Source organism: Symphodus melops (genome assembly GCF_947650265.1).
Source record: "Symphodus melops genome assembly, chromosome: 17".
NCBI classification, from domain to species: domain Eukaryota; kingdom Metazoa; phylum Chordata; class Actinopteri; order Labriformes; family Labridae; genus Symphodus; species Symphodus melops.
The window spans coordinates 807,366-824,678 of NC_136707.1; the positions used below are offsets into that span (position 1 = coordinate 807,366).

The 17,313-nt window shown below is 45.6% G+C and overlaps 1 protein-coding gene across 2 annotated transcripts in view; it reads right to left on the minus strand.

Annotated features, from left to right (window-relative positions):
- The window catches only part of LOC306838243 (myosin-9-like), a 29,349-nt gene extending 13,785 nt beyond the window's left edge, over positions 1 to 15,564 (minus strand). For both annotated transcript variants that reach the window (XM_079366321.1, XM_079366320.1), the window contains exons 1-3: positions 15,268 to 15,564; positions 2,309 to 2,640; positions 622 to 778 (exon numbers count right to left, since the gene is read on the minus strand). In XM_079366321.1, the coding sequence (XP_079222447.1) occupies positions 622 to 778; positions 2,309 to 2,635 (484 nt within the window). In that variant the 5' untranslated portion in view covers positions 2,636 to 2,640; positions 15,268 to 15,564. The remainder of the gene's footprint in view (positions 1 to 621; positions 779 to 2,308; positions 2,641 to 15,267) is intronic.
- Positions 15,565 to 17,313: the final 1,749 nt, after the last annotated feature.

Here is a 17,313-nt window from a genome sequence, read left to right on the forward strand (position 1 = left end):
GTAAAATCGAAGGAGAGTCGAACACACGGGTGAAGCAGACATTTTACTCGGAGGCTGTGCAGGAAAAAGTCTGGATAAAGTTTCACATGCAGCTCAACCTCGACTATCTGCAGTGAGAAAGAGTTTTACAGAAAACAGCAGCATTCGTTATCACGCCAGTGCACACAGCTGTCAGCGTGGAACCGGAACTACATTAGTCACAGACAGGAAACCAATATCAGGCTTCCTGTGACTGGAAGGAGGTGCTGCAGGGACTCTGATTAAACAGGCTAATGAACAGGACAGAGGGACGTCGTTTGAGCTCAGAGCTATAAAGACGTGTACGGAGGACATTAAAGACAACAGACCTGCAGGAAACAACCACTAAGTGCTCGTAATGTCGGCTTATCTCGTTGCTGCTGATTGAAGTTGCAAAACAATGCAAACGTGAATTTAATGGAGCTCGGCTAAAAGCTGCAAAAGAAAGGGAAACTAAAAGCACCACATTTTTTAAATGCATGTGTTTGAAGTAGTTAAAAGCACTCCGTCGCTCCGTGCTTCTACTTCTTATAATTCAACCTCTGAGGAGCTTTTAATTTGTAGGGAACAGTGGCTTCATTATTAAAGTTTGTGGTGACTTACCCTGCATCATGCTTCTGTAGGCCGTGTCGGTGATGGCGTATATGTGCGGCGGCATTTCATGCCTCTTCTTGCCCTTGTACATGTCGACGATCTCCTCCGAGTAGATGGGCAGGTTCTTGTAGGGGTTGATGACGACGCAGAAGAGGCCCGAGTACGTCTGCAGGACGGAGAGCGAGACGTTAGACATGCAGGACATAGGAGACATGAAGCCGCTCGTACTGCTCGTCATGTTGAGTCTCTGCTGAGCATCGAGGGCTCGCTTCATCAGAGCAGAGTGTGAGCGGATTCTGTGAGGATTTTTATATTAACTTTGGCTCTTTAAGTCATATCTGCACTTTTTTCTTTTCAAGCCAAATTGCAAGTACAAGATCGTGTAAAGGCCTTAATTGGGATTATCACATCGTTGCGTCTTTTATTCTCATGGCGGCTCGAGGGCAGAGGAGAAATAAAAACTTTTTGAACATGCATCGGTCAGCTTTTGGCGTTTTTTTTCCACACCTCAGCTCGAGTTCGTGCAGTTCGTTTGGCTCCGGTGGGAAAGCTGTCAATCAAACCCGGGAGCGGGACAAACGTCTGCACGGACAGAGGACGCTGAACGAGGTGGCTCTTGGTCCGTTTGTTCGTGGTGAGAACGTGCTCCGTCTTTGTGAACTTATTCAAACGATAAGAGGCCTTCCCCGCCCCTCTTCAATAAAGCGCTGAAACTTTCTCATGAAGTATGATTTGTTTCCCTCCTCCATTATGTAACCCCGACCCCGCCTAGCAGCGTGTCTAAACCGATGATCCAGCTCGACGTTTTCAAGCTGGAGCTACTCGACAGGTCGGCCGAGTCTTATCTCTGATCTGAGGTTATCTTTTCTTCTTCTCCTGGATATGAACTCCACATTTCTCAGACTCTTGCATTCCTTCTGCGGGCTGCAGCTCTCCCTGGAGAGTCATGCCTCGGAGCCGGGAGGATTTTAAACCGAGCGTGAGCCTGCGTCCAGAGGGAGCGAGGGAGCGGTGACCGGGTCACAGCACAGCATCAAATAAGAGCAAATATCTCCCAACCCATCCCCATTAACATGATTCATTACAGAGGCTGCAAACACAGTTGCAACACAATTTACATTCCATGTTCAAAAAAATCTGCAGCTCCACCCGCCCTCCCCCTCGCTTGTTCCCCCCCCCCTCCCCTCCTCTGACTGTATTGTTCCCTGCTGCTTCCTGTTTACAAGATAAACTCCAAACACACAGAGAGCTGGGAGAGAGCAAACAAGCGAGGACGACAGACGAGGAGAGAACCACGAGCGTGCTGGCAGATTGCAGCGTCGCTCTGCAGCGACAGTTCTGCACACAATGAGGGAACTTAAACAATGGGGCTTAATGAGATAATTAGGAGTTGGGCAGGAGAATAAATTGGATTGGATACCATCCATGGAAGATTGTTTTTATATGCCAGAGGGGATTTCTTAACAATTAAAAGAAAAATGCTTTATGGAGTGTTCAGGGACCGAGTGACTCTACCCTTGTAACCCTCAAGTTTCACTGCTACATTTATTCGCCCGAAATAGGCTTCAATTAGAGCCCGAGGATTCCTACCATGCGGAAAACACGGACAGAGTCCCAGAGTTGGAATAAAACTTGGAATTTGCTGAAAAGATTTCTTTCTTTAGCGCCTGAACTGAAGGAACAGATAAAAACTCACGTATATGAGTCCGGAGTAGTATCTCTCCTTCAGGTTGTGCAGCACGGACGCCTCGTTCAGACACGTGAGCTCGGCCATGTCCTCCACCTTGCTGAACTTGGGCGGGTTCATCTTCTGGATGTCGTCCTTGTTGACCTTGACCTTCTTCCCGGAGTCTGCCAGCTCGACCACGCACTCATCGCCGCGCTCCTCCTTCACTGAGCCCGCCTCGAAGCCCAGGCGCTCCGATGGCACCCACACCAGCTTCTTGGTGGCCCAATCGGCCTGTGCCAGCGGGTTGTTGACCATGTTGCGGTCCACGTACAGGAACTTGTCTGCAGCGGACATGTTGGCTGTTTGAGACAAAAGAAGGGAAACAAAGAGGTCACGGTTATTTCAGGGAAATCTTCTGAAAATTCATTTACAAACTTTAAGACAGATGATGATTGTAAGCCAAACGCTGATAGCTGCGTCATCGCTAAATCATAGCAGCGTGACACACTGCAGCCCGCCAATACATTCAACAAAGAAGAAGAAAACAAAAGGCAACATCGCAGGACGTCCAGCAGGTCTGCACGCCCGAGGTCGACCACGAGGCAGCGCTGAAATTATCTGCAAATATAAATAAAATGCTTTGAAACTTTTTATTATTACTGCTGACCAATCAGTGAGCTGCAGTGAGTCTAGCTCCGCCCCTTTAGGGGTCAGATCAATCTGCTCGAAGTGAACAACAGAAGGGAAGCAAAAAAAAAAAAAGAAGAAGAAGAAGACCGGGATGAACGGAGGTCGGGACGAGAGGAAGACATGTGCGTCTGATTGAAACAGTTTGAGAGTTTAACTTGTGAAAGATGTGTAAAACTTTTAACTGTGTCGTGGTCGGACCTGAACACGGAGAAGTTCTGGTTACGGCCAATAGCTGCGCGTCTTCTTTAATCGTTTACAGATAAAACAAAAAGTCATGTCGGTGTTATAAAAGCTTTTGTTTAAAGGAGCAGACCTTTGCCTCGCTGACATCCTCACATGGTATCTGAGGAATTCAAAGGTCACGGCTGATGGGATGTACGACAGGAAGAGTCTTCCCAAGTTAGGTCAGGTCGACATAAAACAACGGTGTCGTTTCTTGGCTAACCGCCGCTCAGTAAGGCTTCCAGCGACGGCGCCACACGAGGGACGCTGCAGAGAAACATATGACCCAGATCACACAGAAAGGCCTCCAGCTCGTCTCAGCTGTACTGTCAGTGAGCCGGTGAGGGAGCACGCCGGTGAGCTAAGTAGCTTAGCGTTCAAGAGGAACGGGGAGGGTTTGTGAAAGTCATAAACACGACCCATCAAGCGAACGGTCTCAGCGTTTGAACGCAGCGACGACAGCTGATTGGATGGAAACGTAAAGGTCAACGACTCTTGTTTTGTTTGTTGTTGTGGAAGCTCATCTATTGAAGTGTTGAAGGTGTGTCCCTGTTGGTTCCATGTAGGAAGTTTGCCAAACCTGTAAAACCAGTATGAAGAGGAGAGGCGGCGCCCTGTTGGAACTGAACATGATGCGTGCTCAGCGACAGCCGGGCCTGACATGACCGTCTCATGATCATTCCAACACGGCGGGGTCACCACGTGCTCCACCTCACCTCCACACAGAACCAGAGCCGTGATCCACACACACAGAACCAGAGCAGTGATCCACACAGAACCAGAGCAGAGATCCACACAGAACCAGAGCAGAGATCCACACAGAACCAGAACCAGAGCAGTGATCCACACAGAACCAGAGCAGAGATCCACACAAAGAACCAGAACCAGAGCAGTGATCCACACAGAACCAGAGCAGAGATCCACACAGAACCAGAGCAGAGATCCACACAGAACCAGAACCAGAGCAGTGATCCACACAGAACCAGAACCAGAGCAGTGATCCACACAGAACCAGAGCACAGATCCACACACAGAACCAGAACCAGAGCAGTGATCCACACAGAACCAGAGCAGAGATCCACACAGAACCAGAGCACAGATCCACACACAGAACCAGAACCAGAGCAGTGATCCACACAGAACCAGAGCAGAGATCCACACAGAACCAGAGCACAGATCCACACACAGAACCAGAACCAGAGCAGTGATCCACACAGAACCAGAACCAGAGAAGTGATCCACAAACAGAACCAGAGCAGTGATCCGTCTCTGTGCAAACATGAAGAGAATCACAGAGCGGACACGTCGTGTTCTGTGTGAGTGTTTTCATATCGTAACGAGGTCCAGTGGGACGAGACTCCGGGACTATTTTCTCGTTGCTTGACGCTGCTTGAGACCATATTTCAGAGGCTGGTTTGCTGGGAGAGAAGTTTTTATAAAGTTTAATGATTAGAATTTAACTTTTCACTTTACATTTGTATCGTCACGATTCCTGATTTACAGTGCGACTGCAAATCCAACAAAACTGATGACCTGACAATCACAACAGACACTGAGTGTACGCTGATTTTTGTTGTTGTTGTTTTTATTGCTAAATAATGCAGGTGAAGATCCTGCACACCGTCTGAACTGCACACAAAAGTTGGCTCTCTAAAAATGTCTTTTTGAGCGTCTGTACTTTTTGTACCGTCATTGATAAAAAAGTACAGAGCGCATCTTTTCTTTCAAAGTGTCGAAAACTTCTGACAACTTGCATAACTCAAACATTTGTACGTTTATAGAAGAACTATTTGCACGAATCAAGTCGGACTTGAACTCGAGCGATGCAGCGTTTTTGCAGCAGATGTTGATTCAGAACTTAAAAAAAAAAAAACAGTCCAGCCTTCTGACCAATCACAGTGCTTTTACACATCATCAGTACCAACATCCATGCGCTGCTGTCAAAGCACAGGAAGCAACTTGGGGTTAAGTGCTGCAGGAGCTGGGGATCGAACCCACAACCTTCCTGTTGAGACCGGGACATTTACAGCGAGATGTCAATAAAACTAAGAAGTTGAAAAAAAAAAATTCCATCAAGAACTTTAAATGTGAAAAACACTCAAAAACTGTGAACGGTAAATTTATTGTCTCCTCAACATGTCGACTTGTCAGGACTGTAAAGCTCATTTTTGGCGTTGTGTTTGGTTGTGGATGTAACGAAGGACGAGCGTCTGTGACCTCTGATGACTCATCATTAATAAACAGATTTATGTCTGCAGAACGTGACAGACTGTTGGACTTTACAGAAAAGGGGGGAGAGAGGGTTCAGCGGGGTTCAGCCGGTCGTGTCCGTTCCAGCACATTAACCCCGACCTGTGAGAGAGAGCCCGTCTTCTCATGACCCCGAGCCTCGCTCTTTACTTTATCAGCGGCGCCGTCAGTCTGCGCTACAGCTGACGTCCATCAGCGCTCAGCGCGCCTCCAAAACGCCCTCGTACCCAACGCCGTACTGCAACACGACGCGAGCCAAATTAGTCCTGCTTTACTTCCCAGCTGGCTTCACACTCCCCCCCCCTCTAGAGTCCTAACCCCCCCCCCCCCCAGAGTCCTAACCCACACCCCCCTCCTCTCCAAAGTCCTAACACCCCCCCTCTCCAGAGTCCTAACACCCCCCCTCCTCTCCAGAGTCCTAACACCCCCCCTCCTCTCCAGAGTCCTAACCCCCCCCCCCCTGTTTATCCAGCCTTTTCAGGGTTGCATTCCTCCCATACTGACCCTTTTATCAGGCAGAGACAGCGAGCAGAAGCATTCCACACATTTCTGTCCCCTCTCTCCTCTCTGCCTTAAATCTCTCTCTCAGACCTATTCTCCGACTTTCCGTTTTAACCCTCGCATTACCTCAGCAGGTCATGTACGCCTCTGGGGGGGGGGCGTGCAGACCTGAGGGTTCTCCGTACCTCCGTCCATGTTCCCAGGCTCCTTTAAACGCCATGACAGATTATAATTTGTTGTTTGGCAAAAACAAGACGTGAACAGGCCGAACACGCCCAAATCTCTGGAGCCGTTTTAGTTTACAGTTTCATCATGGCACCCCGGGGTGCAGGACCACATGTCGGACAGTCCCCAGACATAGTGCTTTGGTATTTTGGACTACATTGAAACTAGGCCTGCGATGTAAACAAATATTAAAGAGTGCACTTCAGCTCTGACTAACAGGGTTTGTGAAATGTCCTGATCCTGAGGAAGCGCCGGCTCGTTTACATCCATCATCTCTGATTCCTGTGCCGTAAAGTCACATTCTGCAATGTTGCTGTTTTTATCCTGGAGCCTCAAAAGAAACAAAACAACTGCTTTTATTTGAAAGAAATTCCTCTGCAGATTCTTCTCTCGATTAAGAAACAGACTTTTAAACTTTGATGGGATTCTTGTTTGTTGTACGTGTTTTCTACACCGACAGTCCTGAGCAGCAGATGTCGGGCACTTTCTTGTTTTTAATTTCCAAAAACATTGCAGGCAAACTATTAAACTGTTTAAATGCACAATCCGTCGTCAACAAGCTCTTCTTCTCACCACAGACTTCGGATGAAACTTCTTTATCTTTGGTCCATTTGGGAAACAAAAACGAGCTGATGTGTTTTATTTGGGTTTAGTGAAACTGAAGGACGCATCATGTCGAAGGTTGCTGCTGGGTCTGTGCATGTTTACCACAACATGGTGAACACTAAAGGTGTGATCATTACAGCCACACCTAAACGGAGGGAATCCTCCGTATGCTTTCTTTGCATGATTATAAAGGAGATGTTATAATTCGGACCTCCGTTTATCTGCCTCCCTTCGACTCAAACTCTCGCCCACAGATTTCTCCCGGTGACACACTTCGAGCAGCTCTCAGGAGAACGAACCACGGAGACTAAAAATGACTCTGACAGCTATTCTAGTTTCACTCTGTTCTATATATCCACATCCGACAGGCAGAGGAGGGAGAAGACACCCCGTCAGATGTTGTCTTTACTTTAGGGTGTGTGTGTGCGTGTGTGTGCGTGTGTGTGTGTGTGTGTGTGTGCCAGGTCCTCCGTAATCCTGTAACAATCAAAGATTCCCCTGATTCTTCGCCACGTTGCAATCCCACCTGGCTGTCAAAGCGGCGCTCTCTGTTCTGCGATGGGATTAACGGGATGGGATCAAAACAAGGATTATTCTGAGATGAATTCATGGCAGAGTGTAAAACACAAAATGATCCTGAGGCCGACTTTAAGCAGCCCGACTGAGACGCCATTAAAAGGATTATTCTGTTAAAATGCCCAACTTAAGGTTGTCAACATTTCCCACATTTGATCCCACATGTTTCCAAACGGATAAAATCTGTGTTATCTGAATAAGTGTGTATTGGAAGTTGTTTGATTTTCACCAGTATCGTACAGAGTCGGCGTCCTGTCACAGCAGCAGAGGAAGAGGAACCGAAGAGGAGGTCAGGTTTAGAAAGTGGTCTCACTGCGGGGACGGGAATGTGGTCAGAAAAAGGGAAGTAAGACGAAGGGGAGGACTTTGAGAGGAGGCGACGGAGGAGGAGGATCGAGGGGGAAAAGCAGGTCGTCTATAAAAGTGAAGTCCTTCACTCAGACTCCCTCTCATTCCTTTCCAGCTCGCCGACTCGCCCCGGGTGACTGTAAAAACCAGCAGACGTGACGGCCTCCGCCACAGCAGTCAGACCGTCCTTCTCCGGGCTGCGGGGACGCGACCACGCAGCTGTGATGCGTTCACTGTCCCACTGACAGGAACATTAATAGAACCCGCGATAAAGTCAACAACAAGAGTCGGCGCTCCCAGAAAGCTCAACGTGAGCAGAACCTGCTGTTCCTTAAACGCTCGCCTCACGGTTCTGTTTATGAAAACCTCTCCAACAAACACTCAAATCTCTTTCCAGTTCTGGTTTTTTGGCTTCAGCGCGACTTCCTCCTCACAGTTCAACAATCGACTGACCTTTCACTCATTAATTCCAGAGAGCGACCAGAACGGTACAGAGCCTGTCGAGATTAATTATCTCTCCCCCCCCCCGCCGGCATCGTCGTGTTGGCTTTTCACCCTCCTGCGCTCAAAAGTCAGAAGGGCGGGGCGAAGGAGACGAAAGAGGAAATGACAAACGGAGAAAACTATTCTGCCAGTTGTTGGGACTCTTGATGTGCCGTCTTTCGAGCAAAGGGGGGGGAAGAGGTGGCGTTTTCTTGAGCACACGCCGGCTTGCCTCCGAGGATAGAGAAGTAAATTAAGCCCTTGCTGGAAAATAACGGCGCCGCATGACAGATCTACATCACTTTCCACATTACTTTTCACATTCCTGCCCAGACCAGGATCCAATTTCATTTTTTAACTGTAAGCAAGCCAGTGCCATCTCCCATGTTCAACCACAGGCTCGAAAAGGACTTAGTGGAAGCTCTCCGCACACTGCAGACACCAGCAGATCACGTCAGATGTACGAGCGAAGCACCCTTTCATTAACGCCACCACGCCATGTTTCAAATGTTAGCTCCGCCTCCTTACAGCCAAGCAGAAATGTTCATCTTTAAAAGTTTTAGCAGATCAAGTTTTCGTGCTCCGTCCAGTCTAAAGGGGGGGCCTGACGCTGAACCTGGTCTGTGCGTGTTTTAGACCTGAAGGTGGCCTTATGGGTAACCCGTGTTAACCGTGTTTATTTTAAAGGTCACATACGATTCTCCATGTTCCTCTAACATGTGTCTCTATCTGTCTACAAACCCCCCAAACATGAGAAAAGTCCATCCTCTCCGTCTTCTGCCTGCTCCACTTTTCAGAAAATGTGTGCTCAAACAGGCCGTTTGGAGATGTTCCCTTCATGACATCACAAAGGGCAGTAGCCCCTCCCCCAGGTGGGTGACACTCCCACAGCTAGGTGTTTGTTCTGCCCTCTGAGTCTGCCTTCTCACCGTAAACAATAGGACATGGAGGGAGAAAGCAGCGAGTACACCCGAGCCCTTCCAGAGAGGGGGCGTGGTCAGACACAGCTCATTTACATATTTAAAGCTACAGACACAGAAACAGCCTGTTCTGAGCAGGGCTGAAATAGAGGGGTTTATACTGCCCTACAAAGCAAAAAGGCAGTAACTACGCGGAGTGCAGAACTGAGAAAAATGACTCTAAAGTTATCACCTCGTCCAGCCTAAGTAGCTGTAGGTATATTATTGGACATGTGGCATTTTTGTTACTTTATATGAGCTTATTCTTTGTATATATCAATCATCATATTTTATTTGATATTTTACCCCATTTTACAGTTACTGTGTTCTTGCTTTGTATTGCTTACCAAAAATGTGCCACAATACCAATACAATACCAAGGGAAAAGGCAGTAACTACATATTCTTCAAAAAACATTTAATCACAGCTTGTGTTAGATACGCTGCATTTAGAATAATTGGAATCCTTTGTTTTCCTGAACATGGATATACTATGCCCAAAGCCATTTGACCATTTTTGGTCAGTGTTTTGGTGCTGACATGGCTGCTTAAAAAGTATTTCACATTTCAAGTTCCATGAAGACCCAAATGGGGACAGTTCATTTGGAATAGACCACAGCATTGTGTGACTCAATTAAAGTTGTGACATCACTGTGCAGTAACATGGTTGAGATGTAGGCTAGTACTAAAAAGCATGAGTAACTGGTATGAAACAAAGCAAGAAAACAGTAATGGCTTTTACTGTGATTTTGCTTTGTTTCACTCGGGCTTTTTGCAGTTACTGTTAAAAAAAAAAATGTTTTTCTCCAAAACGATACACATTTAAGACAAGATATTTTGTTACATAATAAAGGATGCAATGAATGTCACGAAAATGATAACTCATTTTTGACCAAAATTGCAGTTACTGCCTTTTTGCTTTGTAGGGCAGTATAGACATGATCAGATACAGGATCAGAGTGGATTTACAACAACACACTTCACACACATGATGAAGAGGAGCTCTGAGACAGCTGACAGGTCACTGAAGTTAAAGTAAGATTGATAATTAAAGAGTAAGCCACTGGTCTGATAAGCCCATCATTTTCAGGGTCACTGAACAAATTCCACATTTACCATTCAAGCAGCTATCTGACGAGCTCATCGACTTGCCAACTGACAGCGCAGCACCTTTAACTAAAGCCTGCTGATAGTGTTGACCATTAAATAAATACTTAGCTGGTTACGTAAGCCTTGAAACCAGACGGTGAAAGAATGCAGAGGAGGGCTCAGATACTTCAATATGTCAGCAAACTTATCTGAGGAACGCTGAAGTGGAACGGCTCGGTCTTATTTCAGATCAGGAGGAGAAATCTGCCGTAACTAATCCACCTGTGCTCATATTTTCTCATACCGTTCATTCTGCTACCTGGCAGGCTTCCCACCTTCACCCTTCAGGGTCATCCAGAGGCTTCTTATCACTTGGTATCTTTGCAGAGGAACCGCCCTTTGAGTCTCTCTAACAAAACAAGTATCTTGTTTTAACAATCACCTCGTCAAACAATGCATCGAGAGACGTTTCAAGGCAACCGACGTGCTCGCAGGGTCACCTGAAACATCTGCTGGGGTCGCACAATTAGGACAGATGAGGACATAAAACGAGTCGACCAATGGGAGACAGGCGGAGCAGACCCATTACGCAGCATGTTTCAAAGTCCACGCTGCGTTAGCGTCTGCAGTTTCTGTGCAGAGCAAAGTACTAACCACTTCCTTGTGGAGTCGCCCACCAGGTGTGCAGCTCACACACACACACACACACACGGCCAAAGTCTGTTTTCTGACATGTACAGTAACGCAACTATGCTTCGCTATCGTCACCATCTCATCGGGTTGGTTTATCACAAAACCAGAATATCCGGTATATCCAATATCAGGGAAATTCTTGCTTTTAATTTCCAAAAATTGCACAAAAACAACATTACATAAAGCTTAATTCATTCAATAAAGACAGCGCTCCATTTCATTGGATTGAAAATATGCCAGAAGATCTCTACTTCTTTTAAAGCTTCAGTACTTTTTATGATTCTATCGATCGTTAAATAACAGACGATATTGTTAGAAAAACTATGGCATCAAAAAGTATTTTTAAAGGTTACTAAATGAAGGGATTTACTTGTTAACAAGCAGGACAAATGCATTACAAAGTGTTGAGAATGGCCCCAACATGTCAGCCAACTAAAATAAGCTTACAAGCCCTCCAATGTTGGGGAGGAAAAAGGGAAACCAAGTGCTGCCAAGTATCACTTCATACCTAAAGTGGAGCTCCAGAGAGAGAGCGAGAGTGTAGGTCAGTAATCTCTGCTCAAACATTACCTCATCACTTCAACCACTAAACAGAAAGCTGTGCTCCTTTGTGGCGGTCACACATCTCAACATGTCCCGTGTATTACCCGAAGTCAGCCCAAGCAGAATCATTTCCTGGTATTGTGTCGTTCCATTGAAACCGTACAGGTGCAGGCGGCGAGCGGGGGGGGGGGGGGGGGGGGGGGGGGGGGGTGGAGGGAAGGATAGGGTGGTGGCAAAATACACAAGCAGAGGAAAAGAAGGAACACGATTGAGAACATCGAGGGGGGAAACAGAGATCTCCAACAAAAGGTCCCCCGAGGAGAACTGAGAAGACAAGGAAGCGTCAGAAGCTGCTAAGAAAGGAAATAGGAAACTTGCAGGAGACACAACTTCAAATATATCCTTCAGCCGGGTCAGTCCGACCCAAGGAAGAACGTATGTTCTTTAGACTGGAATGAAAGGCCAACATTCAGATAAAGCACACATACAAACTAGTTTAAAGTCCTGCCTGAAGCTGAGTCTCAGCAAACAGCCACACAATGAGAAACGGCATGACCAGCTCCGTCATGCTTCACGGAGAATCTGAACAGTCCCTGCTCTCTGGCTGCATGAATGAATCTCAGCTGACTCGCTGCCAGAACATTCATGACACTTCACTTCCCTGACATCTATTAACAACGTCCATGACTTGTGTCAGGTATTACTAGAAACAGCATGACGAGTGCACTTCTGAAAGAAACCTTTTCCATGCGTTGATTGTCAGAAGGATTGCGCTCTCATTTCATTTTCCTCTCTCCAGTATGTTTGCAAAAATCTCAACTTGAACATCAGCTGATATAGATTTTCTAACCCTTCTGATTGTGGTAAGACGAGAACAGCATCCCTCCTCTTTGTTCCAATCATGACGTGCGGGATGACTCAGCAGCATAAAGAAATCCTGCTCTGTGCTAACATTAGCAGCATTTCAGCTCCCGGCCCCTCCAGGAACCTTCAATAGTAAAGTTAATTTGTAACATCATGTTTGCGTTTCAAAACATGTATAAATCAATGCTGTGTGTGTGTGTTAGCAGCAGTCTTGTGGTTTTCTGCTGACATGAAAACAATCGTGTGTCCTGAAACAGGAAGAGTCGGTTGCCATGAAAACTTTTCTAATTGCAGCGTAGGCTCCAGTTTTGTTTTCTTTTTTCGAAGAGGAATGAAGTTAATCCGATGTTGCAGACTTGTAATGTACGGCACCAGATGGATGCATCGACCGGCGTGTTTACTGAGGACATTTTGAGGCTGCATTAGAGAGAAGAAAAACACTGAAAACAACACGGTCAAAGCCGTCTCTTTAAGTCTAATGAAAGCAGCATGTATTTTCATTTGTGCATCCATTCTTGTTTTCTCATGTTTGCTCAAACAAGCACGAGATCTTCGAGGAGACAACCGGGTGCCAGTCTGAGTCACAATGCTCTCTCTCCTTTACGCAGCACGAAATCACTGAGCCTGCGACACAAGTAATCCACCTCAGCCTGATCCACCATCCTTCAACGAAAGCCAAACATCCACAGGCATGTTCACTCAGAGGAGGTTGAACACCATTTTAGGATGTCTGTGGGTCATTTTGTCCCACACTACGGAGCATAACTCTCTCTGGGGGAGGGAGGGGGGGTTAGACTTTGCTGACACGCTGATGATGGAATGTAACGACTCCTGCAGGGGGTCCATAACAGCAGCGACGAAGCTGCCAATAAGTCAGAACAAGACTCCAGAGAGGCTGTTTCACAATGCACCGCTTTTAATTCATGACTCAAATGCAAAAACAGGATATGACAGAACTCATGTCACCCCAGTGTTCCTCTTTAAAGTCAGGTATGTACCGATATGTCTTCAGAAACAAAAGCACAGCGTGCATCATCTGGAAAAATCATTAGCTGGGATGACTTTGATGAAATCAGCTCCACATGATTATTCCTGCACAAACTCTGGTTGCACAATCACGTCAGTGCCTCAGCACCACGATGTATTAATAATAAAAAAAAACACACCCACACGATGGTGGTTAAAACCGTTGGGCAGATTAAAAAAAAACAAAGTGTGATTGCTGAGACAACTCAAAGTCTGAACAATCAGCAGGTCGTCCGCCGTCACTTCAAGCAATCGTTTTATAGCAACGCTTCTCAGCCTGTCACGCTCCAAACCAGCAGAGCGTGCAAGCATACCTGAGTGTGTTTGCTTCGCAGAGTGCAAACACAATGATGTGCCATCTGAAAGAGCAAACATGGATTGTACTGACAGGGCAGAACTGTTACGTAGGTACTCCCTGACACGGCAGAGTTAGGCGTGTGACTGGTTAAATCTCTGTCTGTACGTCTCTCCAAACAAAGGCTGGGCTGCCTCATTGCGAACTACCTCTACATAGATTATAAATGTCCTTAATTTAAATCAAAGGTCTAAAAAAAAAAAAACCTGTGAATCTTTTTACTTGGTACACTTTATATGAATGTGCTTGGCATGATTCTGGTTTGTCACATAAAACTGTAATGGAAAAAAAAAATCATGTTTCAATGCTGTAACTGGAAGACAATACCTGTCATTTGTCAACTGGCGTCCTCGTGCATTTGATTTCAAGACTCATTCTGGATTAACTGATTTAGCCATATTAAAAAAAACAACAGCACACCTATGTTCCTTTGCAGGTTTCATTTGCTTACGAGTTCAAATCCGGGCTGGTTACAACCACAGGCTGTGAACTGTGTGCATCTTGAGTGTGCAGAAAACATAGCAGCCAAACCTCTTGTATAAAACATGGCGCCCAAATTCCACATCCAAAACCTGTTCTGTAAATGTCACACTCTTTCCTGTATTTGTCCCAGATTGTCTGACATTTTGCTTTATAAGAATTATTTTTCTTTTATGTTGGGTCAAACTCTGCATTAAAAAAAAAAAGAGTGACATGCACCATGCACTTACACATGATAGTCCAAAGTAATTTAAATTAAAATAAGATGCATGCAGATTAAGTAACAAAATCTCTATATGACACCAACTTATCCAACCTTCAAAAGGAGAAAAGTTAAAAAGTTAATAAACTGGTCAGTCAAACTCTAAATGTGCTGGTTAGTTAATCTTAATTTTACACATGACATACATAGAAAACCACAGCGCCGACTTTTCTGTTTTTTTCAGTCCACCGGTGAACGGTGACGTCATGCCGTGAGCCAGACATATTACCGGCCACACACGGCGTCCGTTTTTTTTCTGACCGTTGACCAACCGGAAAGTTTAACCCAGCAACAAAATTAATTAAAAAGCTACCAGTTTAGCACGACGATTAAGAAAAGTAATTTAAGTCCAAAATAACTCCGTCGTCGATTTAAACTTGATCTCCAAACCGGCCTTTTTTTCTGCTTCTCATTCAAGCGAGTCACTTCCTGCCTCTAACCGTTTGTGGCTTTTAGCTTCTTCAGTCTGCTGCCACAAAGCTGAAGCTGGCGACCTTTATTAAACAAAAAGCTCCCATGAAAGCGCACACAAGTGTGAGGGAAGTGCTATAACCCAACATGCGGGATGTGACGGTTCAGAAAATCTCCGTTTGAATGTGTGAATAAGGGTCTCACTCCACCCAGAGAAGCGGGGAATTACTGAAGTTGCTACGAGGTGTTACGTCGAATATTGCGACCCTTCGAAATGTGCTCCCAGCGGCCGCGCTTCCTGGTTCGCTGCACTTGCTGGAGTGACTGGCAAATTTGAATGAGTTGGGGAAGACGAGGACGAATGGGAAGCATGGCAGACAAAAAAATTAAAAAAGAGATATTACCTGCTTTTTATGGTTGCAGGACGCCTTTCGGTGGGTGGCTAACAACAACCTGGTGCTTCAGTCCGCGTCGCCTTGAGTTAAACTTCTTTTCCTGTCGATTTGCAGCTTCGCAGAGAGTCTGTGCTAAACTACAGTCGCTCGCTTCCTCCCTCTCGTTCTCTCTACTTTAGTCACTCTTTCTAGCTTTTTTTTTCTCTCCCCTTCTTCCTTTTTGCCCTCCCTCCTCCGCTGCCTGCTTACTGGTTCACTCGGTGCGTAGACAGCAGCAGCCGGGGTGCGGTCCAGGAAGAGGCCTGTCCCGGACAGCACGTCCCGCCCTTTTAGCCAATCACAGCAGCGCTCTGTCACTTTGGACCAATCATATAACTCGAAAGGCAGGCCTGCACTTAGGGGGATGACAGTCAGGGTTTGAGAGTAGAAAAAACCCTGAACTTGAAAGAGTCGAGAGGATGGAGGGGAGGGGGGGAGATAAAGCTGTGTTTAATGAGAAAGGTATGTGCATACTAAGGATTTTTATGACCATATAAGTACCAGTCACTTTCAGCATGGGCTGCATCATCCAGGTTCACCCTCATGTGTCAACAAGGTCTAGTCTCTGACCTCCGTCTGCTTAAAAACAAGTAGCAGAGATGAGTCCAACTGTTTCACACAGCTGCAATCAGACACATAAACTGTTCTGCGCTGTATGATTTGTTTATTATTTAATACCTCTGTCTTCATGCAGGTCTGATAATGTTTTTGTATTTCTCTGTTTTTCTGAACTGCTACTCATTTCTCCATTTTGTTTTCATCACATTTCAAACTTTCACACCACAGATAAAGTGCGTGTTATTTCTCTCAACATTGGCATTGTTTTAACCTTGCTGAAGCTGCACAGTTGCCTCTGTTTTTATTTGAATAAAGTAAGTGTTTGGAGTTGAAGTAGTTTATTTAACACCAATCATGAAGGCGGTGGAAGATTAACAGCAGGATTGGCCCTTTGCTGCTGATAAGGATATTTTATCTGGCTCAATAAGGACACTTGGCAGGATAGAGACTTGGCTTTATAGCCTTGTCTTTCTGTTGAACAATCAGCTATCATATAAAATAATTTCCTCGTATACTGGTCTCTGTTGTTATCAAGGGAATTAAAAGATATTAATAAACATCCCCGCCTACGAACAGTTTAGTCTGGGTTCAAAGTACAAATAAATACTTTGGATGGAGTTTAAGCAACGATTGAAAAGTCACAGGAGTCTCTTCAACACGTGAATATTAGGACTGATAGAACTTTAAGTTTGATAAAACTCTGCAAAATGTTTCTCAATTTATTGGGAAAATACATTTAAGACAATTTCCAGAACGTCTTTGTATTAGTTGAGGTTTTAAGGGCACTATTTCCAATGTTTTCATGATCAGTAGTATTAAAAACTACAGGAGCTTAAAAACAGAACTGAATCTTTGTCTCTTTTTCTTTTATTTTGCAACTTTTATTTCGAGCTCGGACGGTGGATAGAGTCAGATATGGAAGAGAGAGACAGTGGGGAAGGACATGCATGAAAGGAGCCACAGATCAGACTCGAACCCGTCCAGCCTCCATGCATGAGGCGTACACACTCACCACGAGGCCATCCTGCCGCCCTCACACTTGATCTGTTTTATTGGATGAGTCAATTAGAGAGGAAAGAATCCGTCAAAACCTGCAGAAGAACTCCTGCACGCTTTCCTCATTGCACAAATAGCTCACAACAAGTTACCCATGTTTTATAGGTGTGTAATTTAAAGAGTGTGCAGGAGCTCACCGGAAAATTCAGATCATCTAATAAAAGAAGTTAATCAATATTAGGTGCCTAGGACTTCCATTTTTATTGCCATGGTATCGAAACAGTCACTGATATCGTTTTGTATTTACTAGGTTGTATCATGAGTGCAGCATATTTCATTTTTCATCCAGCAGGTTCCCATCACTGAAACAGGTGAGTCCAGGTTCGTGAGCAGACATGTTAACGCTTTGTGGGAACCGCCGCAGGTGACAGCGTAATTAATGTCAAGAATAGAGAAACACTT